Genomic DNA, 25,728 nt, shown 5'->3' with positions numbered 1-25,728 from the left:
CTGATCCTTTCTTAGTGGTCTTTGATGTGTGTATGTCCCCACACATCCATTTTTATCTATAATGATAAGAAAGAGAATCATAAATGATCACACAGTGCTCTCTTTAAGCAAGCACGTTTACAGACCTCAAGTCAACGGTCAGACTCAGCAGATGATTTAATGGATAGAGTTCATTCAAAAATGGCAAATTATGGATGACATTGCTCCATTCAAATTCAACACAGTAACTCACTGGCAAATAGAGAGCACCATGGAAACAAAATCCAGCTGTTAAAAATATCCTAAAAAGAGAGTGTAGGAAGTCTAAAAGAAAATGTCACACATACAAATTTAAGATCCTTTATGAAATCCATCAAAAGATGCTCCACTCACATAACACTGAAATATGCAGTAAGACAGTCTTTCTTCTCTAACGTTACCATCAGTAGAAGTATAAATAACACTTGTGTGCTATTTTCAGTTAACAATTTTCCCCTCACAATTAGTAACTTCTCATCTATTAAATGCAATGAGTTTGCATCTTTTTAAAATCAGACTGAACATATCTTATCAACCCAACATCTAGAACCTGCATCTATAAAGAGAGGGAACTAAATTATGAGACATGCTGTGATGCACAACTTCTGGACCTCTAAGGTCACAGGAGAAATATTTGTTGTTGGTATCATGGTAGCAGCTAATAATTGCTATGTGGATCAAAATTGGAACCAAATTGCGGATGACATAAAAAATATCCCAACTATTTGTCAGTTTAAATCTACTTAAAACCAAACTGTTCTCAGATGCTTTCTGCTAACTGATCAAATGTACATCCTTTTAATCAGATGCACTCTGTCTTTTTATATTCTACAGTGTTTTATGCACTTTACTTTTTTGTTTACAAATGCCCTTTTATGTTTTTATTTACTATTCTTTGCTTTTGTTTATGTAAAGCACATTGACTTGCCCCTGTGTGTGAAATGCACTATAAATAAACTTGCCTTTTTCTGCCATTCTCTTCTCTTCACCCTTTCCCTCAATCACTTTTAATCTCTATAGTTCTCTGCCTCCCTTTCTCTGACTGTCACCTTGCCCAAGGCTGTATGAGTTGCCTGCTCTCGCTCTCTCTCACACACACTCTCTCTTTCTCTCCCTCCCTCCCTGACACACATACACACACACACACACACACACACACACACACACTTTCTCTAACATGAAATCAATGGGCAAACACTTTTGCTGCCCATCGATCCCTTCAACTGTCTCTCCCTCTCTCTCTCTGGCCATTTCTATCCCCCCTTTTATCCTCCTCCTCCCCTACTGTTCTGTCCTTCCCTCTTGGGGGCCACATTTTTATTCCAGCCACATTTTGAATCGCTCAAATATGCTAAATCGTTACACATATAAATGAGACGATTTGTGAAATGTGAAAGTATCATCAGCCTGGAGCTCCATCACACCATGCCAAGGCAACTCAGGCAGATAACTTTGGACACTGAAATCTCATGAAAGCCAATGAAGGATGTAGCATTTAGTTATTTGCTTCACATAATTAGACCTTTATATTCTTAACCGATCCTCAGCTGCTGATCATCTATATCTATGCTGTATATCTATGTTGCTTTTATGAAGGTTCCCAGTTAGGGAGTAGCTTGTAGGCATCACCTGCACATCGGCTACTTAGTGGTTTTGCTATATGTTGAATTAGAGAACGGGCTACATCCCCAAAATTAACTGAAGTTCCTTTTAACAGTTTCCCTTTACACGAATGAGTGGCAACTGGATGGGGAGAGTTACATTTGTATAAGAGGGACAGGCAACATTTTGCAGTGACCGTTCAACCTTCAGACAGTCTCTGTCCATTTACATGTTTGTTTATCCAGATTCCCAGTTGTCAGCCCTCTGTCGCTTTATTAAACAGGCTTTGTTACATCTCTTGTTTCCATAACAACGACGACCTCTTGGCTATCGCAGGTTGGTTGTTTTCCGAGGGGGTAGCTGTTTCAGCGAAGTGGGGGAGAGAGTGAGGTATTGTGCCAGCGCGAGAGAGGGCATTGTGGAGTGGGAGATGGGGCGTGCGCGTGCACACGCACGCGCGACGGATGCGCACGGTGCTGAAATTAAAATAGCCTGGGTAGGGTCCTATGCCACCTTCAGCTCACAGGAAGAGCACGTTTACATGAGATCGCATAAACAATTATGACGAAATGTTATCCCCCTGTATTTAGGCCTGTTGAGGGGGAAAGCAAATTATAATTTTGCACAAACATTTTAGTCTTCTCACCTGGCTCACCCCCGCCTAGTTTATGAGGTGGACAGCGGGAGCGTTAAGCGAAATTGGTCTGTTTCCTAAATGCACTGCCAGCGGGGCCACGAAGCGTCCGCTTCGGGCGATTCACTATGACCGGCCGCGCTGTGACGGAGCGGCAGTGGCAAAGCAAATTTTTATGAAGTTGATTCTGATTGGAGGAGGCTTCACATTGCCGGGTTGTTACCCCACGTGGAGCGTGTGTGTGTGTGTGTGTGTGTGTGAGCGAGAGCGTTGTGTGTGTGTGTGTTCGTGTTCGGAGGGAGGGTGTTCCTGTGATGTACGGTGTGGGATGGGGCCACACTCAGATACAGACATCCCTTGTCCGCACCTCTACGCATGTTCTCGCCCACTTTGCAGTTACAACGCGATAGTAAACGAGGATGGGAGATGGATAACGAGAGATAGGACAGATAGCAATAACAGGAAACTCGACAGCGCTTTCCGTGTTGATGACCACCAGGGAGAGGAACCAACAGCGAGAGGGTCAGGGTGACAGTATAGGTTAGAAGACTATAAAGCTCATTTAGCTACGCTTTGGATTGTCGGACTTATTGTCGGATTGCTATAGACCACATGTGAGTTTCAAAAATCTACTTTCTAGTTTCTGTGAAGGTTATTTAGCGTTGTTTTGTCTTTGCGCTTAAAACGGGGTTATCTGTCTCTGGCTATCTATCCATCTGCGACATAGGCTGCGCTTTCATTTTATGAATACCCTTGCGTCAGGCATCGGAGTTCCGTCGCAGATGTGACAGCGAGTGAGGAAACATAGGCTAATCTGTTTAAGACAACTTTGTGGTAGCACCTTCCCATGAAAAAAAAATAGTTTAAACTTTTCATATCTCAATTGTATTTTTTATATGGTCGATCGTAATGCGCGTGCATCTGATTATTTTTTCACGTCCGACATTGCTGGTAATCTACTCGTAATCGCACGCCATCTGTGTTGTATTAAATGAGAAGAAGATGATGTTTGAATAATTGATATTAATCTATTTTGGGGGAGGATTATTGAGTTCATTTTGTAACGAAATAATCCCATATGTCTAAATCTCCTCTTTTGCTGAAGTGCCAAAAGAACACACCGTGCTTATCTGTGAAGCATTTAATTTACAGCCTGTTTTTTTTTTTTTTTTTATCATTTTTGCCTTGTTGAAGTCTATCTGCCTCTGTGTCTGTCCGTCTGTAGTCACCCAGCCATCCTCACCCATTCATGTATCTGAATGACCTACTCAGCCACTCAGCTGTTTGTTTGCATGCAGATGCACAACAGTGTTTAATCGCTGAACTGCTGTTCCTTTTTTCATGGCTGCGCATTTCAGTACTTTTTATCGCCACTTCAGCGATCGGATCATATCATATGGTCACTGCAAATCTGTCGGCTACTTTCATCGGAACGAGTGCAGTGCATACAAACAGTTGTACACTAGTGGTCTGTGTTCTGGGAATACAATAATCTCATTAAAAATATTAACTCTCCTTCCCTCCCTCCATCTGTGTATGTGTGTGTGTGTGTATGTGTGTGTGTGTGTATGTGTATGTGTGTGTGTGTGTGTGTGTGTGTGTGTGAGAGAGAGAGGGGGGAGCAGGGGGAGAAGGTGATAAAATAAACAATCTGAATAAACAGTGGACACAGCTGTCCACACTCTGATAACAGGAAAAAAAGATAGAAAGAGTAGATGAGCTTGATAATGCTGAAAAGGTTAGGACAGTGAACTTGAACATGCCTCATGCCATTATTGTCTGTTTTCAACCGTGAAACACAATGTACTTCCCCAGGAATTTGAGAAGTGGAGGGGCAATGGATTCCCCTTCTGATCTGTTCTGTCAGCAGTCGTCCCCGATGTGCCCTTTCGGCCTCTACCGCAGTCCGTCAGGCAGCGCTCCGTCAGCACCTCGCTACCCGGGAGGCAGCCCGCCGACCTACCCCCTCATGTCCCCTCTGCTGCACCCCAGCAGCGCCTCCCAGAGCTGGGGTGGCTACCGGCAGCGGCCGGGCCTCTTCCAGGCTCCGTCCCTGGAGCAGGAGCTGGAGGACGACGGCATGGACGAGCCGGAGCACGAGGACGAGCTGCTGGTCAGGGGCCCGGCGGCGGCGGCCATGGCAGGGGGGCCCACCCTGCTCTCGCACCTCTTCCCCGGGGGGGCGAGGAGAGGGGTGGCCTCGGAGCCGGAAGAGTGGAGCCAGGACGTCCTCCAGGTGAAGAGGCTGCGGATGGAGAGCAGCGGCGTGGGCAAGAGGGACGGAGAGGCGCGCGAGGGAGAGGACGAGAGGAGAGGGAGAGCGAGGAACGCGCCGCAGCAGCGGCCGGACGAGGACGAGGGGCGAAGCGGCGGGCCGATGCCGAGGAAAGGCAGCCGAGAGGGGAGGAAGAGGCAGCGGCAGGAGCTGAAGCTTCAGCTGCAGGAGACCAGAGAGAAGCTTCTGGAACTTCAGAAGAGGGTGTGGAAAGCGTACGACAAGCAGCAGACGCAGGAGGACCAAAGGAGAGATAAGGGAAAGGGCGAAGGAGAAAAGGGGAGGATGGAGGCAGAGGAGATGGAGGAGATGTTTTTTGAAGAGGGAGAAGGGGATGATCATTTGTTTAACTCAGAGGACCTTCTTCCCCAAGGCCATCTCTCCTCCAAGAAAAATGCCCAGCAAAACGTGAATGGGACTGGAGATCTCTCCCCAGATGAAACGATGGACTTGGACGTGGATTTGGAGCAGGGCCTGGACAGAGGGAGCGTGTGGGTCGGCTGTGGTTTGATCCACGGGGAGTGGGAAGGTCCGAGCGGCGGGCAGAAGTTTGCCCAGGCCCTCAAACAGGAGCTGGGCAGTGCCGTGGCGCGAGTCATCGACCGGGTGATCCGCCTGTACGCCGACGGCGAAAACTCTGCCCCGGCCGGCCTGGCCGCGCTGGTCGTCCACGACCAGCGCAACGGCGGGCTCGGCTCAGGGTTGCGGAACGCAGACGACGACCAGCGGAGGCCGAGCGGAGTGACCGCGGCTCAAGCTCTCGAGCAGGCCGAGGCCTCCTCGCTGGTCCCCATCAGCAGGCACCAGGAGAAGCGGACCAACGGCTACTCGGGCCTCCCGCCCAGCGGTCACCGAGGACCGCCCCAGTCCAGCCCCAACCTGCCCCACCTCTCTCAGGCCCCCGCCCTCCCGGCTCTACTGCCCCCTCCTCCACGCTCCAAAGACCACTTCCTGTCCTCCTTCCCCTCCGCGCCTCCGGCCGTGCCCTTACCTCTCCTCCACTATACCATGCAGCACCTGTTCGCCCGCTCCCTCTCCAACCTGCCGCTGCACAAGGACTCCCTCCCGCCCGAACCCTTCCTGGACTTCCGCTCGCACGGCCCCTCGTTCCCCCCACTGCCACTGGGGCTGGGGCAGCTTGAGCCCCCTCTCTCCTCCTCCGGCCGCGGGCGAGACGGTGGGATAAGAGGAGGCGGAGGAGGAATGGGAGGGATGGACGGTGGTGACCTCTACCTCGGTGCTGCATCCATATCCTTTTTCGGAAGCGGTTGGGATGGGGTGGGAGGAGACACTGGGATGTACTGATGCATTGAGCGAGGGCTTATTATGATTATAGGATTGGGAGCAAACCGCTTGCCAAACACTAGTCAGAACTCTTTTGTGGAGCTGGCTGGTTTAATCTAGGATCTGGTCCTCCTCAGCCATTGAATAACCAAATTCACCATTAGGCGAAATGCCACGATCATGCTAGATCCGAAATGTTTGTGTCTATGTTAGTAATTGTACTTCTTTCATGAATGCAACTTGCCTGTCTTTGAAAGTCCTTGACTGTCTCCACTCTCAAGAGGGTCTGTCCCCGTGCCACCTGAAGAAAGCGAAGCTTATGTTCTTCTACGCACGTTACCCTAGCTCCAACACACTCAAAACCTACTTTCCAGATGTCAAGGTAGTAAGTTACCTCATGCGAACGCTGCACAGTTTACATACTACGGATAGAAGCTGCCTCTATCGATTTATTAATATCTATTAATGACTGATACACTGGCATGATCTGGCCTACGTGCTGCAAATTAACTTCAGAATACACAGCAAGTTTTCTTTTTAACATTTCATAACATGTTTTTTTATTATGGCTGAGCAACATGACAAAAAAACATGATCTCTCAGATTTACTATCACAACAAACTTCTCAGATTTAGCTCTGTGATGTTAAATCCATGATCATCTCCCTTTTAGTTTCAAAATGCCACTTTAATAAACCAATACCTATGGGATAACACCTCACATATATAATATATCATGATAAGTGAATTTTGGTCAGTAAGAGGTTAGAAAAATGTAAAATACATATTGCGATAAATTAGTGAATGTTTTTAAATTCACAACAAATTTGTCTTACACACCTTTAACACTTTATAATAATGAATAATACTGCCACGTCTCTTTCGAAACTGACCTGTTGTTTTCTTCCTTTTTCCAGTTCAACCGCTGCGTCACCTCCCAGCTCATCAAATGGTTCAGTAACTTCCGGGAGTTCTTCTACATCCAGATGGAGCGCTTCGCCCGCCAGGCGGTCAGAGATGGTGTGGTAGCACCCAGGGAGGGGGGCCTGCGTTTGGGCCGCAACTCCGAGCTCTTCCGCATCCTCAACATGCACTACAACAAGAGCAATGACTATCAGGTATGTGCTTATATGTGAGTGTGTGCAAATTATTACTGTAAATTATTTTGTACTACAGCCAAGGCAACTTTTTACTACAGTTTACTACAGTGTCAAATAACTAGATAAACCCAACTGCTTTTTACTGGTTATAGGTGAGTCAGTATTTAATGTTCAAATTCATGTTCAACGTCATATTCCCATTCATCCACAGGTCCCCGAGCGGTTTGTGGAGGTGTCAGAGCTGGCTCTGAGGGAGTTCTTCAGCGCCATCCAGGGTGGACGTGACACTGACCCCTGCTGGAAGAAATCCATCTATAAGATCATCTGTAAACTGGACAGCCCCATTCCTGACAGCTTCCGCCTGCCTGGCTGCCCAGTAGACACACATCGATCGGTGTGAGGCGTGGGAATGTACACAAACCACCCCTGGCCATGTTAAACGACACACTTGTTTTCTAGGAACAAAAACACTATCGCTCATTCTCTTGAATCATGACACACACACACATATACACACATTGTACAGGCATGCACAGACCTACACACGTACACCTTTTGTCAGATTACATTTTGACTCAGTATCTCTCCAAAATAAGCTTCCGACCATCTTAAATATAAATGAACAAACAAAAAGGAGCTTTATCCTGAAGTCAGTGAAACTTTTTTCCATTTAGCCCTGCTATAAGAACTACAAATGGGGCCCAAGTATTGAATGTTGAGCTATGGTGTTGCTATAATGGTCTTTTATTCATTATGTTGAGTGTTGTGGTCCTCAAAATTTGAGCTTGCACTTTCTATACCTTCAGTGGAAGGAGGGGAAGGAAGTTGTTGTACATGCTGTTTTGCATCACGTCAGCAAAAGATGCCTGTCTGATAGTTTGCATATATTAAGGGCAGTTTGTGATTTGGCAGGCTTTGTATGTTTCAAAAAAGCACATTTTGTCATATTTGTCAAAAAATGTTTGGGTGTTTCTATTCCAAGTTTTTGAGCCTTGATTTATTTCTGTGAACTTTGATGTGATATGTCTGTGTATTAAACATACATTTTAAAGTGTATGGCTTTTATGAACATTTTTGTGTGCAATCATGTAACCTAATACTCCTTTTAAGGTAGAATTTAATGTAGTCATATATTTCAATTTATTTTCACACTTAAATATTTATATGACCATGTAGGCGTAAGCATGTAGCCTCTTATAATGTCAGTACAGCCAATAACTTATCCACAACCACAGGTCATAAATAATAGGTTATTCATGGTCTTACTTTAATGGAACATGATCTCAAGTTTCACTATGACTAATGAGACTAGACCCCTTATGAATAAACTCCTTATGGTGATCACTAAAGAGAAGCCAAATCAGGGCACCTGACACAGCTATAATCCGTGACAGGGGCAGAGTGAACTAAGTCTAACCACCTGACAGTGAACACGAGTTGACAGTGCATAGCCTATATCAGATGTCAGCTGAATGACCAGCCTCACATTGAGGCAGCCCAAAGTCTGATAAATGAAAGTTTAAAATTGTCCTTGACTGGAGATTTAAGTTAATACTGCACAACCAATTTGATAAACAAATTAAAACAAATGACTTCTAGGCCTACTTAATAGGCTACAGAGTAGGTCTATCTTAAGTCAGTACGCACAAAATAACCAAAGGAATTAAAAACCTGAAAGAAGCCTAGCCTAGAAATCTAGACGCACCCTAGCGGCAGCAAATTACATTTGCCTACATCTTGATGTGGGTCTAGCTCGTTAGGCTAGAAGAAGCCTATAACACGAGTTATTTGGCCGTCTCGACAACAGAAGGGTTTTGGAGGGTTAACTCATCCACGCAAACTGTGTCGAAAGCGCGCTACCGCGACTGTTTATGGTGTGAATAAGAGAAAGTGCGCGCATAAGTGACCCACTGTCCTGCAATGGCGCTTCCGCTGTTACTACTACTGGAGCTCGCGCTGTACGCCAGCTGCTTCATTTGCGGGATTGTTACAGCAGCTTTGGTAACAATTGTGCAGGTAGGCAAAAGGATTCCTGTTTGTTGTATTTTTATTTAGGCCGACATCCTTTTACATTTGCACTTCCTTTTTGAAAGTTTGTCAACGCATTGGTGTGACTTGCTATGACGAAAGCTTTCAACTTCTACACATGATCATGACCGTCCAGTTGGCGAAATTTGAACGGTTTTGCAATGTCACGTCAAGTTATATATATTACTCAAATCAGAGCTTTTCACTTGTATAGCCTAAGCCAAGTTAACTTTGTTGCCATGTTATCGCGCTTAATAACGTCAGGAGCTTGGTTGGCCAAAACTTCATCTGGGAATACAAGGAACTTAGAAGGTACTCGAGGTAGAATAAAGATGACAGTAAATACAGATATGAGCCTCACTATCTGATGTGCTCGATTTGATGAGCTACTTGCTACTGAGGGAGAGGAGATACTCTAGCGACGCTGTCAATCACCGAGGACAGTTCGGACCATCATTCGTCCAGCCCCGGTAGGCTACTCGGTTAAAGCAACGTGATCTCACGTTTAAAAAGGTCGGTATGCTACAATAAAAAGGGCCTGTCTAAACAATCGTTACCTGATTTATATTCAGGCGTTTTTTTTTTACAAGTTTGAGAGTGAGGGAAACAAATGTGGAACTAACTCTTTCTTCCTTCCCCGATGTGACTCCGCGCTCATGTTCGGTCATGTGACCAGATACCTCCTCGTGCCCAATTAGCTTTTCTTATTGGAGTCAGATGAGACAGGAGCGGGGAAAGTAGTGGAAGTGTAAAGGATGATATGCTAGTGGCAGCAGCGTCGCAGGGGATTACCGAAAAAAAAAATTCCTTTTGTCTACCATTTCAGTTTTCTTTTCGGAATGGTCTGGGGCGTATTTATCCACTGTTAAGCACAGAGGGAAGGACATTATCAAAGCAATAATAGGTATTTTCCCCAAATGTAGATAAGCATTAAAGTTTACCTTCCTCATAAGTCACGTTTGTAGTAGGTCAGTCTGAAATAACTCAAATAGCTTTTCTTTTTTTCTGCCATTTTATGTTCTCTACAAACATGGCCTGGGCCTAGATACTTCTGAGCCGATTTGCTCTACATTAATTGAGCCCTAGTCCTGGACTAAAAGTAAACTTTAAATGAGATCTCCACAGTGGGGAAAAAGCTTTGAGTGTTGGAATAAGCTTAATCCACGTACAGGAAAGCACCTCGCTGAAACAGGGGGCTTATGAAACAAATAAACTGGGGTGCTGCATCACGGTGGAGGTAAAGGGAGGCCTTCAAAGTGTTGTGGGTGCCCTTACAGAAATGTGAGTGTCTAGGTTGGCAGTAGTATTTTCTTTCATAGGGCCCAAAATCTTTATCTAGTGGCACCCTTGCAAATGAGCAAAGCAACTGTTTGTCAAGGCAAAAGCAGACAAGCAGTTTTACAGCTTATTTCCTTCATGTTGAATGTTTTGAATACTAAGCTATAATGAATTTACAACCCTCTTATCTTTCTCTGTAGGGCCACAGCGGGGGAAAGTGCTTGCTGTATGGTGTGCTACAGTACAATGCATCTAGCAAGGTTATCGACGTGACTTCCTCTAGTCTCCCATCTCTCTGTTACTTTGTGTCGGCCATTTCTGTGTGTGTGGCCATCTTTTGTTTCTCCCTCACCCTCTACTGGGTCTACTCCAGCTGTGTGGATGGAGAAGTCAGGAGGTGAGCGCGCTTCCCCCCGTCAAACTCAGACATGTGTGCTTATGTCTATGTGTCCTCAATTATGTCAGATGTACCTACAGTACAGTCTTTGCAAAAAAAGCTGCACTACACCGCTGGCCCTTGTATTGTCTGCTACTTTACACATTGCCCACTATTTAAATTAGGGCCCACTAACTATAATCTGCAGACAGTATACATTTGTAGTTTTAGGGATATAGATAGTGAGTAATACATTTACATGCAAAAGTATTTTTTTAAATACATGAAGTTTGTCACATGAAGTTTTGTTGAATCCTTGTGCCTAACCCTTACATTTTGGGACGTAAAGCACAGTCAAGGTCTGAAGTCAGTCAATTCACAAGTGGTATTGTTCAGTACAGAAGAAGTGGATGTCTGTCTATCTAACCTTTCTCTAACCTGTGTGGCAGCCGAGAGAGGCTGTGGTTAAACGTGACACTGGGGATGTGCGGAGTCTTCCTGTTCTTCCTGCTCATCAGCGGATGCGTCCTGAAGATTGGAAGAGATAAGCTATGCGAATCTCTGCCAAAGTCCACCTTTAACAGGTGAACTTGGACTCCATCGGAGTGGTTTTGGAACTTTGTTCGGACAGTTGTGTGGAATGTAGGGTTTGATTGAAACACTGTTTGTTACTATAGGGACGGTTTCTAGTTTATTTTATTTGTGCCGTCTTTTTGGCAAGAGGGTCAGAATTAATAACGTTAATTAATAATAAAGTTATGAGCAATGAATTAATATCCAAAGGTTTACCCCCTTGACCGTTGACAAAGAAGACATTAACCATATCTTTAACTGTTATCTCTTACTCATATGATGATGTGTGCTGTTAAACAGAAAAGTAAAAAAAAGTTAAGTAAAAAAAAAAAGATGTGTCCTATCTCTGCAAAGATGAGATATCAAAACGGGTGTATTGGCATGTATCGTTATTGATTCATTCCAAAGTCCTTTTAGGCAAGTCCTCCACTCGGCGGCCATATACCAACGTTTTATGGGCACTCATCGGGCACAGTCTTGGGTCGAACTGCGCGTGCGCAAGGCTTCACAACACCAATCTTGCTCCAGCGGCGAGATCACAACACATGATTGGCACGATGTCTTCACAACACACCATATGATTGACTCAATGTATTCACATCACACCACACATGATTGGCTCAATGTATTCACATGTCAACGTTTTGCCGAGGAAGGGGTGGGATATGTGTAGACAACGGCCATATTGGCGTGACAAACTAGCCCCATGCATTTCTATGGAGTATTTTTTGAGTGCTGTGTCTCCACATTAGAAAGTCTCTGTTCATTCTCAGCATTTATCTGGTGTCCAATATCTAGGAAACAGTTTTTGAGCATACAGAACTAATCTTATTTTAGGGCTATTGGGTTTAAATGTTATGCCATATCAGGACTCTGGCTTTATTGATGCAGTATAGTTTATGGTGTTGTTGGAGGAGAGATTTATTCACTGCTTAACTACTGTTCCCACAGGCAGTATGCATGCACCCTGTGTATGTTAGGCTGTTCTAAGCTATTACCGTAGTTAAACTTTTCATGGATAGAAAAATGTTCAACAGATGCATTTAGAATTCCATTATCTTGGAGAAATACCCATTTAAAACAAAAACAACCACATGTTGAGCATAATGTTCAAAAATCTATCTATAGTGGTGCAATTATGTAGAATCTACACTTATCACTTTCTTTAATTGTTAAGCCGTAAATGAGCATGTGCTTGTTTTACAGGTGTGATGAGGCTCAGAACTACACCTGGGCCAAGCCCTACAGTGGCAGCAAGTTCTACAGCAGTCTGCAGAGTGCAGAGGTACAGCACACACACACTATCTACATCTCTCGGCCTCTTGTGCCCACACTCACCCTGCTGCCAGAGCAAGAACTGTGTTTCATGTGTGGGTATGGTATGCCACAATAAACACGTAGCGACTTAAAAAAAGCGCCACAGGCAGCATGATGAATGTACAGGAAACAACAGGGCTAGCTGAAGTTGTGCTGATCTTGCCCAATAAGAGTAAGAGTAAACAAAAGACTAGTTTAAAGTCAAGGAACGTATAACATAGTAAATATTGAACTGAAGCTTGACTTTAAAAAAAATGATACTGCAAATCTATGTCAGAATATAAAGATATTTTCCCTAAATTCTGTCTTAGTATTTGGGTATGCCACATTTGAGTTCTTTCTGTCTGTTGACCGTTCACTAACCCCGTTAGACAGGAACTTTAATGCTATGCTATGGCAGGGCACAGTTCTTTCTCTGGTGGATGGCCCTCGACTCACCCTAGCCTAGCAGGAACTAAGCTTAAGATCATATATATGCACCTCACCGGCCTGACATTTATTTCTTTTTATCTTTCAACCACTCTGCCTGTCTCTTCCTTCCTGTTCTACTGCTTTTTGTCCCTTCCTCCTGTGCCAAGTTAGTATTTCCTTTCTTTCTTTCTTCCTTCCTGCCTTTCTTCTGCAGTTTCTCTTTCTGAGTTTATCCTCTATCCCTCCAGCTTCCTATTATGTCATTAAATGCTAGATGTGTCTGAATGTGTACTGTTCATTTACGCTCAATTTGACAGATATTAGTAATGGTCATATCTGTTGGTTACATTGGTTAATTTTATATAGATAATTTTAAATTAGGTGTTGCCTGAGGAAATAATGGATTACTACATAACCTTGATTCAATTACACCTGATTTCACATGAATATGAGCGACTATAAACTGTGTATGAAGTAAAATTTTTGTGCTCCCCCCTCCCCCTCCCCGCATTACGTCAGACATCGGTCTGGGTGAACTTCTTCTTCTGGCTCATCATCGGAGGCCTGACGTTTTTCCAGCTGAGGAAAGGCAGCACCGAGTACCGCGGTGGCGGAGAGGATGCCGGGGCGAGCCCCTCCGAGACCGAGCCCTTCCTGGCTCGCCCTGGGCGACCCTAGTGACCCCCAGTACCCCCACCTGAGCCTCATTCACTGACATTTCCTCCTCGCCCCCCCAAACCCCACCCCCTCCTCGTAAGCACAAAACTGCTCATCATTGTCATACTCGCCGACGCTCGCACAGATACTCTACAGTGGCGGGGGTCTCCGCAGGCTCAGCTTGAAGGGGGTTAATGTGACACAGGCCGCGGCTGAATCACAGCCGACATCTCTCTGGTTTTCACCCCCGCTGTCGCTGCCAAACTAGGGCCTGTTGCCATAGTTACTGATCTAGGGCTGGCAGTGTGCATAGCTGGCGGCATCAGTGCACCTTAGCTGAGTGCCAGCCCTCTGTCTCTCCACTGACCCAAGCTCACTGGAAACCCTGCACAATTTCAGAGCTCTTTTTGAAAAACACCACATCATTGATATACTACTAGTGATTTTTAAAAGGGCCATTCCATTGAAACGTGGCAGCTTGTAATCATCTGTTTATTTTAATAACAATTTAAAATTGAAAATGGTACTTGGTCAACATTTTCTGACGTCGGCAGATTTCCATATGACCCAAAATAAGGTCCGATAGTCATTAATCAGTTGGTTTATTTTGACAAAAAAAAGAAAGAACTATCACCTCATATGGTCAGTCTGGGTTTACGTTCTGCACAATGACCTACAACTGAGTATACACCGATTAACTCTGGGTGGTCAGATACACGCATGTTCTGATTCACATAACCTTGAATTTGACATGGTTTGAAGATAGGACTCGATTACCAATTATATACAGTAGGACAGTGCACCAATTATTTTTTCCCTTGTGCTTTTCATGTTAACGTCAGCCTGCCATGCCATAATGTTTTTGTACATTCAATATTTCATATAGACTGATTAACATCTCCCCCTGCTGTCCAGTCTAGCAACAGTCCAGTAGTGTGGTCAGGATTTTTTCCCCCCTATCTTTTTCTTGAGTTAGCTTCACATACGCTTCTCTTGATGCCAAGGCAGTCTTACATTCATGCAATGTGTGTGAAGACTCTTCATTTCATGAGATGGGAAAAGAAGATAAACTAAGATAAAGTGCAAATAAAACGGCCCACATTGAAACCATTGATTTTAATCATTATTATTCATATTTGTTTTCTCTCTTAAAAAATATGGTTTGAGATCAGGTTTGTTGATTGTGTTCAATTGGAAACTTAAGTTTCCTTCCAGGTGTGATATGCTTTCAGCCCAAACTTGTAGTACCGAAGCAATGACAAACAATTTCCTCCTTTGATGCCTTCATTGATTCTCTGACGACTGTGTGTTCCGTCTCCTTCGTCTGTTCCTGAGACCAGACGGGTGTGTATTACAAAATGACATTAGTGCTATGTAGAGCCTAAAGCCAAAGGTGCATTCAAATTTGGTAGTGTTTTCTCTTTGAACTTTTTACATTTGAACATTTGTGTATATAAACATTTCAAATGTTCTGCTTAAAAAAAAAATGCTAAGTAATAATGCAATCACACCTTTATATTTGGGCTTAACATAGCACTAATGTTGCTTCATAGTATACCCAGCAGGGTCTAATTGTTTTCTTAGCTTGCAACCTGTTTACAACATTTGTTTTCATATGGTTATTTTTGGATAAACAATGTTTTCTTTCTTGCACTGACATTTTGTATTTAAAGCCTACAGTAGATTTTACTTGGGTGGTTTTGATACAACCACATTTTTTTGTATGGCTGTATATTACAATATTGATGGAAAAAAGCTTGCCAAATAAATTTTCATATAGTTTCATTTGGATGTCATGCTTCTATGTGCAATTGTAGTTCCTACACCACACAGCATAGAGCCTCCATAAACAGTATTTTATTTTCTTTGACCAAGTCGCACACAAATCTAAGTTAGCACAGAAGTAACAACCCCACACAAGCCAATATATGCTGTGCTTTCCACACCCAGTGAGTGTTTGTGTTTGTGTGTGATGTTGATAAATGAGGTGAATTGTCTTGAGGTGCAGGAGCTGGCTTGTGTACAGCATGTAGGGCCGCATACTGAGACACCAGCTGCTGTGGGCTTCCAAAAAAAAAAAAAAAAAAAAAAAATTATGGGAAGAACCTCGAGTCAGCATTTGGGTTCTCCAAAGGCCTCGTTGTACAGGGGCAGGTCAAGGCCAAGGGAAGTACTGTACTGGTACATATCAGAGGATCATTTCCAGGATGGGATCTGAGCATGTGGGAGTCAAAATAACAATAGCTGCCTAATTACCGCTGTCCCCTGGCATGATCTAGCGGTTATGGTACAAAAATGCCACTTTTACTCAAATCTCTCAAATAAAAAAAAAAACAGTTCTGAATGTTTTGTTGGTTTGTTTTGTTTGTTTTCCTTCCTTGAGGTTTAAAACAATACAATAAAATAAAACAATACTATAAAACAACTGACCTTACTAAAAATGTAGCATTGTTGAGCTAGTTAAGAACTTAGAAAAAGCTGGATCTGAACATGTAACATAATCATAAATGCAAAACATTAACATGGTCCTCTTACACATTGTGAAAAGCAAGTTATAGAAAGCGACATCCTCCTCCTACATACGAAAGATGGAAAACAGGTCAGCGTTTGAAGCCATCCACCAGCTGTTTGGAGTTCCATGGTCCGGCGTCATTTGTACGGAACTGCTGGCTGACCACAGCTTTGGCCTCCTGGTATAACTGAGCAGCCATCTAAAAATACCACCTCTGCATTACTTCCACATGCATACACCCAGGGCTCAAGTTAACACTGGTGCAAGCCACACACACACACCTATACAGTAAACCTTCATTTACGACATTACACACACAAAACAATAACAACATTTCCAATCCTGAGTTGTACAGCTTACCCCGAATTGATTCAAAAAACATCTTTACTCAACAATATTCTGCTCCATCATCCTTATCGAACCTGATCATATCTAGAACACTAGCATGATAGCATGACTGCTGTGCTTTATGATTAAAACAACACACACACACACACCTTGGCATTGCTGTAGGAGGCGAATGCTAGCAGGTCCTGCTGGCCTGCCTGGGAGGCCACTTTGCGGAAGCTGTAGTACAAGGCTCTCTTGCACAGTCGGCTTGTGAGGCCGGCGCCGCTCACATACGGAGAGCTGGCGGACCACACAGGGAAATCGAAGAGAGAGAATGAGAGAGAGAGAGAGAATGAGGGATATAGAGATCAAAAACAGAGCACTGACAAATCAGACAGGGCCCTGCAGGTCCTTTTTCACTTCTGAGGAAAAAGCTCAATTTGATGATTTTTCATCCCATCTCTCTTTGTACCTGACCCACTTTCTAAAAGCTGTTTGAATGTGGCGAGTCACATCGCAATATAATAGACACAGTACAACCGATCTGGCAGCCTGTGGTTAATAGTTATGGAAATGTTGACCTTGAAAAGTATGGGTCTTTATCATCAGGTGGTAAACACTGGCCTGTTTTGTTACTTTTTAGAAAGAAAATACTCATATTTCTTTTTCCATAAAACATTTTTAGACTGAGAGAGGGTAGAGAAACGCTGCACACTTCAGCCATTTTTAGACTACCATACTGTAGCCTGAACCGTAATGTCATGTATCGGAAATCTGGTGTCAGATCAGTATTTGTAAAATGTAGACGATACTTATTTAAGTCAAAAAGTCACTACAGTAGAATCATGCATACTTTCAAACTTTGGGTTACATCTTTTTGAGTAAACCATTGGAGTAACTCCTCCCCAAGACCATTTGATACACACCAGGTATTTAGTATTCGGTGTCCTGGGAAAGGTCAAAAGCAGAGTTCCGCCAGACACCCTTCAGAAGCAGCCCGGTCACTCACCAGTCAATGATGTGCCCGATGGTGCCGTCCACAATCTCGATGCTGCTGTCGCCACGGCTCCAGTTGATGCTGAGGTCCTTGCATCTGTCCGAGGGCAGCAGAGGCCCAATGTTGTCTCCAGGCAGGAAGAAGATGCTGCTGGCCTTGTAGGGGTGCTGCAGTGTGTCCTGCCAGTTGTCGCCCAGACGCTTGTTGATGGTGTCCGACACATGCTCATAGTAGCTGCTGGATGCCCCCGCTGAACAAATGATGACGAGGTCCAGGTTAAGACATTGTAAATCTAATGTAAATCAGGTTTATAGGCAGGGTTCTAAATTAACACCCGCCAACCCGCCAAATGCGGGTTAAAAATTAATTTTGGCGGGTGTTAATAAAAACTTACTAGCCAGTTTGGCCGGTGATGCATAAGGCATTACATGCATGATACATAAGGCTCTGTTCTCGGTCATTTATCCCCCTGGCAGTACTTACTACATTTCCCATGAACACTGTGCTGTAATGCTATGTGATGACTTTTTATACGCCCATTGGCTGCGTGCAGTTTCCAGTGAAACCAGTGCAATGGAAACGAACGGAGTGACTACCAGAAAACACAAGGAGGAGGAAGAACGGACAGAGCCAGAGCAGGGAGCATAGACTGAAAGAGGAGGGAGTTAGAAAAAGTGAAAAGTAGTGCTGTCAAAATTAACGCGAATTTGACAGTGCGATTTTGCACTGTGCATAGGGCACCAACAGACAACATTTAGCTAATAAATAGTAGCTTTATTGCAAACTGTTTTTCACTCTTGTTAGAGAAAGTTTACAATGTCAACATGCACCAACAGCATGTTACATAAAGATGATACTTTTCGGGTCCTCTCCATTAAGATCCAACTTGAACATATGCTACTCCATTTAATTGAGAACCCGTCTGAGCGGGCACAAGAGGGAAAACGAGTGGCAGGTTCCAGCTGGCTTGTCATTGTTGATGATAATTGATATCTTCTTTTTAATATAAGAAACTTATAAAACGAAATACTGAAAGCAACAAAGACGAGGTTAGAGGAGATTGCGAATTTATCCGGTTCCCATAGTGACCAGTTAAACGGTGCAGAGCCAGGGCATGTTGACATAGGCTGCACTCTGTGATTTGGATAATGGACAAGAATATAAAGAGTTGTCTTTGCCTTTGTGTAATGGAACTGGTAAGTCTAGAAGTCTTCAATAATTTGTTTATATGAAGCACATGATATGCCGATTGAAACGCATTCCACTCAGCTAACTAGGTGGCTGGCTACCAAGCTCATAATCTCACTTTTAATTGCAAAATGAACATGTCTAGCTAGTGTGCCATACATGCTACACAATGTTTGTGGACTAGCCATAGGCTATATTTTCTTGGAGCTGGTAAAAAAAAAGATCATTATGAGAATGTGTGAACACAATGGGTTTAAAGTGGCAGTGCACTATTTACAAAACAGCATCAAATGAGTTAAACAGCATCTAATGAGTAATATTTATCAAGAAATGTATAATTTAAAACAAAATTACTGTGTCACTATTGTCATTTAAATAATAGAAAAGTGTTTTACTTTTACCTTTGTGGTTACTCATTAATTTTGTGATTTATGTTGTATTTAATATGCCACTTAAGAGGCTTTAGTCTTTAGGGAGAAAATTGTACTTTTTAAATCATGATTAATCTAGAATAATTAATTTCAAAATATGAGATTAATAAATTCATTGTTTTTAATCGTTTGACAGCCCTAGTAAAAAGTTAAGATTAAACTAAATGTGGCGGTGGTTGGGACAGACTTCTGGGGGTGAAAAGAGAAATGAAGCAGGGGATGAGGATATTGGCAGATAGATAGATAGATAGATAGATAGATAGATAGATAGATAGATAGATAGATCCAAACTTGAAATGAAGTGTTTGCACCTTCTGTGTATATTTTGTTATGTATTCATGCCAACAATGTTAATAAAACAATCAAATACATTCAGTGGCACTCATAATTTCTCTTATTTTCACCGGAAGAAATTCGGCTAGTAGAAATTCTGATTGGCTAGTAACTTTAGAAAGTTACCAGCCACATTGGCTGGTGATCAAAAAAGTTAATTTAGAACCCTGTTTATAGGCCAAGTATACTTGCATATACAAGTATATGCACATTTAGTGAATTAGTGAAACACACAGAGCAGACAGTGAACACAGAGTGAGGTGAAGCACACAATGAGCACACAGTGAAGTGAAGCACACACTAACCCGGAGCAGTGAGCCGACTTGCTACAGTGGCGCTCGGGGAGCAGTGAGGGGTTAGGTGCCTTGCTCAAGGGCACTTCAGCCGTGGATGTGGGCACAGGAGAGAAGTACTCAACCACTTCCCCCGCCCACATTTTTCCTACTGGTCGGGGATCGAACCAGCAACCCGTCGGTTTCAAGCCCAAGCCCTAAACAGTTGGCCACGGCTGTCCCACCAAAGGATTCTTTGAATCGGACAGGATAGCAGAGAGAGTTACAGGAAGCCAGCGGGAGGGAGAGAGGGGATGGGACTGGGAAATGACCCAGGGCAGAATCGTACCCGGGTCCTCATTCCCTTTATTCATCCAGCGGCCATTGTCAGCCAGAATGAGGCTACTGGGTACACTTGCCATCACACCCGAGTCAAGCAGATGGTGGTAATTCACTCCGTTTGCAAACTGCCAGAAAAAAAAACTCACAGAAGAAGAAGAAGGTTACTCTGGTAGGCCAGCGAGCCCTTCTTCTTCTGTGAGGTTGTTTTTTTTTTGGCAGTTTGCAAATGGAGTGTATGTCTAGCTGGCTCTCACAAACCTATCCCAAATCTGCAGGCCACACTAAGGCCTATGGCTGAGTGAAGGGTTGGTCTTACCAAGGGTCACACTGGTAATGTAGAGTGGCTGGATGAAGTGGCTCAAGAGCGCCCCCTGCACTCCCGTGACGGTCCAGCGGGTCAGCTTGTCGCTGTCGGCCATGCAGCAGATGCGGGCCGCCCACACGCTGATGGGCACCAGCGACGCCGGCACCAGGGAGCCTTTGGCAAAGCAGTTCAGCTTGAGGGACTCGTAGTTGCCACTCTTCAGTTTTCTGTGGAGCGGACCAATGACACATTACTGTTGATGCGAAAAGGCCCCAAAGAGTAACCGACCCCTGCAGGCATCTCATTGAGAGAAAACATATTCAAGGTCAAAACAGATTGATTTGTGTTACAGCTACAGATGATATCTTTATAAAAAAATAACATTACCCTTTTCAATAGATCCAAATAGCCATATATTAAATATAAGTTTTAAGAAATACATCCCCTTGGCTTCTAAATTAGAATCTAAAACTATGTGTTCGTAGAAAATATATCAACACATTCTGAAATAACAGACATTTTTAAATACTTTATAAGAGCCCAGCATCTTTGTATGCCAATAACTTCCCATGTGCATAATACTATAGAGGATGGACTCTTGGATGACCGACTTATGGAAGTTTACAGGAACTGTTAACAGCATGGATCTATGGTAGCTATCTATGATGGCTAGCAGCAGCATCTACAGTATAACCGTATTGTATCAGAGACTTTGAGTATAGTTGTATTGCATAAATTGGGGCCTTACATTAAAGGGCACTGGGCGGCTCCTTTAGGGGTCTGGTTGGTGTAGAGGTGCAGGTAGATCTTTGGCTTCAGCTGAAGAGGTTTTCCATCGGTTGACCTCTCGAATATGGAATGCCGACTCACATGTGGATCGGAACTGTGGAACAGCAGAAGCTGTTTGTATATATATCTGGAAACAAATCAATAAATAAATCATGTTCAATTCAGTGTTCAATCACCTCAACACTCATTCATCTCTCGTTTTCCACTTTAGGCTCATGACTTGATCTGGCTGCTGCTTTGCTCCCTCGAGACAAGTGATTTTAATGACACTCTGAAAAGCTGTAATTACTTGGCGTTGTGACAAGAGTTTTAAAAAAGGAAAGAAAACGAGATTGTAAAGAGGAGCTACCTTTTGAGAGCTCGGCGTGCGATGATGGTGGCGTGGCAGTCGTGCACCACGGCGCCAGTGAAGGACAGCCAGCCAGAGCAGCAGCTCTGCCCAGTACCCAAGGCCACCACCTCATACAACTCACTGTGGTGACCTGCTGCGTCAGTCACCACTGCACACACATATACACAAACACAATAAACTTACAGATACTTTATTTATACACACACATACATAGACACAAACTTACAGATACTTTAAATCACACACACACACACCATCTACTCACACAATCTTTGCACACATCAGTGCACCGGCCTCTTGCATCAGTAACCTCTACATCACACACACACACACAGACACACACACCTTTATCTCTGTCACCAACACCCCCCCTCCATACGCACACACACACACCGCTTACAGCTCAATGCATATTTTCACCCATTTTCTCTCGTCCTCTATTTCTCTCTCACTGAGGCATAGACACCCAAAAAGACACACACACATTTCACAGTTCATTGCCTACACATTCTGCATCAGTAACCTCTAAAACACACACGAACACACACATCATGACCCCCGATACACACATTCACTCTAAAAGCCAGCTGCACTGACTTCATGCATCACTAACTTCTACTAGAAAAACACACACAGATTTCCCCCTCACACTGGACTCTGCACTGGTGCCCTGCTGGACTTAACTCTATAGGTAACAGCCATAGCAAACACATACACTCTCATTCTAACACACTCACAAATCTACATCGATCTACTGTATATACATCCTCACTCTCAGGGGTGCTGCTTGAATCGTTGCGCCCTATAGAAGAATCCCCCCCCCCCCCCACCTCACATCCCCAAAAATAATGTTGGTCAATATGTTCTATGCGGGCCCTGGGAATTGTTCTAGCTTTTCCTGCCTTTTTGGCGCCCCTGTGTCATGATATGCAATGCAATAGACAATGGAATGACAAGTGAGCATTGACTGACGTTTCTCTAGTACGAAGGCGGCCACGCAACTCTTTGCGCTCTTGTACTCCGGGTAGTTCTTCAGAAGCTGGTCAAAGCACACGCTGCTCACCACTGCCATGCGGCTCTTGTGCCAGTCAGCCACATTCACTGGGGACAAAAAAAACTAAAGAATGAGACGTCCCTAAAATTCAACAAAAACCAAGAATACAGAACAGGGAATTATCCCCAAACATCAACACACATGACAGGTGGCAAATATGTGCTTTAATACACAGATAGTCATTTTTCCCTCACAGGATCAAAAGAATATATATACTTATACTGGTTATCTCCAGTGTTAGATTCTGTGACTATAACATTGAGCTACAGAGGTGATGCATACCTCTGTTGCAAAGCTGAAATTCTGATATGTTGAGCTTCATCCCTTTTTTAACACATCCAAGTTAAGAAAAAAAAAAAATAACCGGCTCACCTTCACTTATCTGGTCCCTCTTCGGAACCTGCTCAGAGCAATCATCCCGCTCATACACTCTCACAGGAGATGAGGGGGATGGGAGAGAGTAATTGTCCCCGGAGTCTTCGTCTGAGTCCTCACCCTCCTCCAGCCAGACCGGGCAATGAGGGGCTTTGGGGCTCCCCTCCAAAGAGACCAGGCCCGGCAGCTCTGGGAGGCCGGGCAGCTCTGGGCTCTTGACACTAGCCGTGTCCGAACACTGCCCTGTGGAGTCTGACTCCTCCTCCATGACCAGTGGTACTTCTGGCTCCAGGAGGTCCAGGGTTGGTGTCCCGGACATGGGTCCTGGGCAGTCTGCTCCACTGAATGCGTTGTACTCCTCCCTGCTCTCGCTGGCAGGTTGCCTGGCGGAGGTGGCAGAGGTGTGGACCACTGACAGGGCCCCACGGCCAATCAGTTGCCTGGGCTGGTGTTCTGAGGAGCCGCGCATCAACAGAGTGGCAGCAATCCTCCTCTTGGTGCAACTGTCTCCACTGCCGTCTTTGAGATCTGACATTCTGATTTCTGCAGGAGTATGACATGAAAGTCAAAGCTTGTCACTGTACCTGTGTTCAACTACTCCTGATGCACTTTTATGGCGTCTACATAGTCTCTCACTATTAGAGGGTATAACATCTCTGCTTCCCTTTCCCCAATACAAACTTAGTCTGCCAACATAAAGACCGCTGGACCTCAGCCGAAGAGCATCACTCATTGGTAAAATATTTAAAAACACCAAATATGCTAATTAACTGTCGCGTTAATAAGATTGTTGTCACTGCAAAGTGGTAACGTCACTAGTGCATCAATCTTACTGAAGCATGGGCTAAGTTAGTTAGCTAGTAACGCCATTACCATATGGCTGCAAAGTGGCCAGGACATTTTAGGACTTTAGTCGGGTATTCATTTTTTAGATAAGCTTTTTATGTCACAACAACTTCTTAAAGTTGTCGATAATTGTGATCGCGCTCTTATTTATTAACGTTAGCTGTAATATGCTAGCTAAAATGGCATCGAAAAAAGGCAATGCTAAAACATGACTGCGCGCTAATGTGACTTGCGTTAACTATCCAGTAATTATCTGATGTGATGACCTTTAGTCTGGCAGAACTTTTCATTCCAAAAAAAAAATCAGCTGTTATAGCTATTTCTTTACCTTAACCGATATTTCTCTGAAATGAAGGAGAAAGTGCAACTTGCCGGGTCAAACACACCCTACCGTCTTCTTCTCTGCAAGCTTAACGTTAATTGAATGGCATTGGCTTAGGACTAGAGAGATGTTTGTGAGAGAAAGGGAAATTCGTTTAGGCAGCGTGGCCTGCCCTACATTTCTCCTATGCCAGCCATTCAATGGAAAGTGCACATTCCAGGAATATTTCTTAAAATATCTTCCTAATGATATGGAATATGGAATTCCTTGTTAACGAGATAGATTTGTGTTTTATTTAATTGATTCTACAATTTCTGATAAGATAGGTTGTTTAACTTAATAAATATCATTACAAGTAGCCTACAACTTCCAGACAGTGATCACATTGAAGCCCCTCGTACATAGATAGCGGAATTGTTTGTTTGTAGGCTACAGGGCTCTCTCAAGTTTTGAGGACAGGCAAGAGTGACATTTCCCGACATTCCCACCCCCCCAACACACACTGGCATGGGAGTCGAGCGCTCTAACCACTGAGCTAAAAGCCCAGGCTTCCAACTCAGCGGTTAGAAGCGTTCTTATGGTTAGGGGTGTGAGGATTTACACGCGCAACTAGCATCACCAGCTAGCATACACCAGCCCCAGGTCAGTTACCAGTTGATCCAATATTAGTTGTGCAGAAATATAGCCCGTCTTATACACACCAATTGAATTGAAATAGAAATTGTAAAGATTTGTATTTTTTGTAATTATTCCATATTTAGTGTAGTCATATCAGAACCTGAAGTAGCCTACAATCCAAATGCAAGCATGAAACTTCAGAGTATTACCTTTCATTTGAGGCCAAGATTATGCTTATGCAGTAAGCATTTGATTGCCAGTATGTATTTTGGATAACCCAAAGTCCTATGGGGAGTGGCAAATTTTGGCAAATAATGGTCTAAAGTACTCATGGTCATTCTATATTGATCTACTTTTGCACACAGCATGACAAGACCTAATGCTAGGACTCAAGTCATATCAAGTCAAGACCTAGAGGGCTGAAATGTGGTCAGTTCAAAGATGCTTGTTAGAAAAATAAAAGAATAATCTAGCCTTTGTAGCTTTGTGACAGTACATCACACAGTTATTCTAATTGTTTTCCAACAGTGTCTCAGCTTTCCAAAAGAGAGCAGACGTTTGATTATTGGCTAAAGTAGGCCTATTTAGGAGCAATGCCCTCCTAAGTCAAAATGGGGCAAAAGTATAATTTATAATTGCTCAGATTTGCAAAAGAAATGATTTGACACATGATAGCACTGACAATTCAATAATGGGCCTTTTCACCACCTCTGAGCATCCACTAACCTGGACCTTTTAGGGGGCTTTCCTCTCAGGGTGAATGAGAGGATGCTTAATTGCTTTTTACCCGACATTTTTGAATACAGATGCAATGATTAATGCATCCATGGCCAGGATATAATTATATAATATGACGTGATTTTAAAAGTGACCTATAGGCTATGCAATACACTTTAATTAGTTTAGTGCTAATAAAATGATTAAGCCTATTTGGAGAGAGAGATGTTTAGAATGTGACAATATGTCAGTCATCGTGTGAACGAAAGTATGACTAGGCATAGGCTACTTGTTCTGAGCAAGTGTTGTCAATGAACAGGCTGTGGAACTGTTGGCTAAGTTACAGACAGTCATGAACAACTGATGCTAATTATCTGGGAAACATTCTCTATAG

At 43.7% G+C, this 25,728-nt stretch overlaps 3 protein-coding genes across 5 annotated transcripts; 2 read left to right on the top strand and 1 right to left on the bottom strand.

The window, feature by feature from the left end:
- Positions 1 to 2,525: 2,525 nt before the first annotated feature.
- prox3 (prospero homeobox 3) lies at positions 2,526 to 7,966 on the top strand. 2 transcript variants are annotated; one of them, XM_042070821.1, is made up of 5 exons: positions 2,526 to 2,868; positions 4,070 to 5,777; positions 6,088 to 6,198; positions 6,730 to 6,930; positions 7,124 to 7,966. In XM_042070821.1, coding segments are annotated over exons 1-5 (2,211 nt in total). In that variant the 5' UTR covers positions 2,526 to 2,866; the 3' UTR covers positions 7,313 to 7,966. The 2 variants fall into 2 exon arrangements, with proteins under 2 accessions (XP_041926755.1, XP_041926756.1); XM_042070822.1 differs by having other exon boundaries at positions 2,527 to 2,868; positions 6,088 to 6,195.
- A 656-nt stretch (positions 7,967 to 8,622) lies between these two features.
- On the top strand, positions 8,623 to 15,337 carry tmem179ba (transmembrane protein 179Ba). Its single transcript, XM_042070365.1, has 5 exons — positions 8,623 to 8,928; positions 10,419 to 10,615; positions 11,044 to 11,178; positions 12,374 to 12,452; positions 13,415 to 15,337. Exons 1-5 carry the CDS (start codon positions 8,833 to 8,835, stop codon positions 13,571 to 13,573), a joined length of 666 nt encoding a protein of 221 aa, XP_041926299.1. The 5' UTR covers positions 8,623 to 8,832; the 3' UTR covers positions 13,574 to 15,337.
- Positions 15,338 to 15,650: 313 nt separating this feature from the next.
- On the bottom strand, positions 15,651 to 24,380 carry adad2 (adenosine deaminase domain containing 2). 2 transcript variants are annotated; one of them, XR_006024977.1, is made up of 10 exons: positions 24,006 to 24,380; positions 22,829 to 23,374; positions 22,375 to 22,503; positions 21,400 to 21,550; positions 21,010 to 21,177; positions 20,274 to 20,488; positions 17,404 to 17,641; positions 16,562 to 16,694; positions 16,088 to 16,263; positions 15,651 to 15,766 (listed from the first exon to the last, which is right to left on the bottom strand). XR_006024977.1 is itself a non-coding variant. In XM_042070364.1 (9 exons), exons 2-9 carry the CDS (start codon positions 23,364 to 23,366, stop codon positions 16,153 to 16,155), a joined length of 1,683 nt encoding a protein of 560 aa, XP_041926298.1. In that variant the 5' UTR covers positions 23,367 to 23,374; positions 24,006 to 24,380; the 3' UTR covers positions 15,651 to 16,152. The 2 variants fall into 2 exon arrangements, 1 of the variants encoding a protein (XP_041926298.1); XM_042070364.1 differs by having other exon boundaries at positions 15,651 to 16,263.
- Positions 24,381 to 25,728: the final 1,348 nt, after the last annotated feature.

Source organism: Alosa sapidissima, chromosome 18, assembly GCF_018492685.1.
Source record: "Alosa sapidissima isolate fAloSap1 chromosome 18, fAloSap1.pri, whole genome shotgun sequence".
Taxonomy (NCBI): Eukaryota; Metazoa; Chordata; class Actinopteri; order Clupeiformes; family Clupeidae; genus Alosa; species Alosa sapidissima.
The sequence above is the reverse complement of the archived record's forward strand: the minus strand, read 5'-3'. Positions and strand labels throughout refer to the sequence as shown.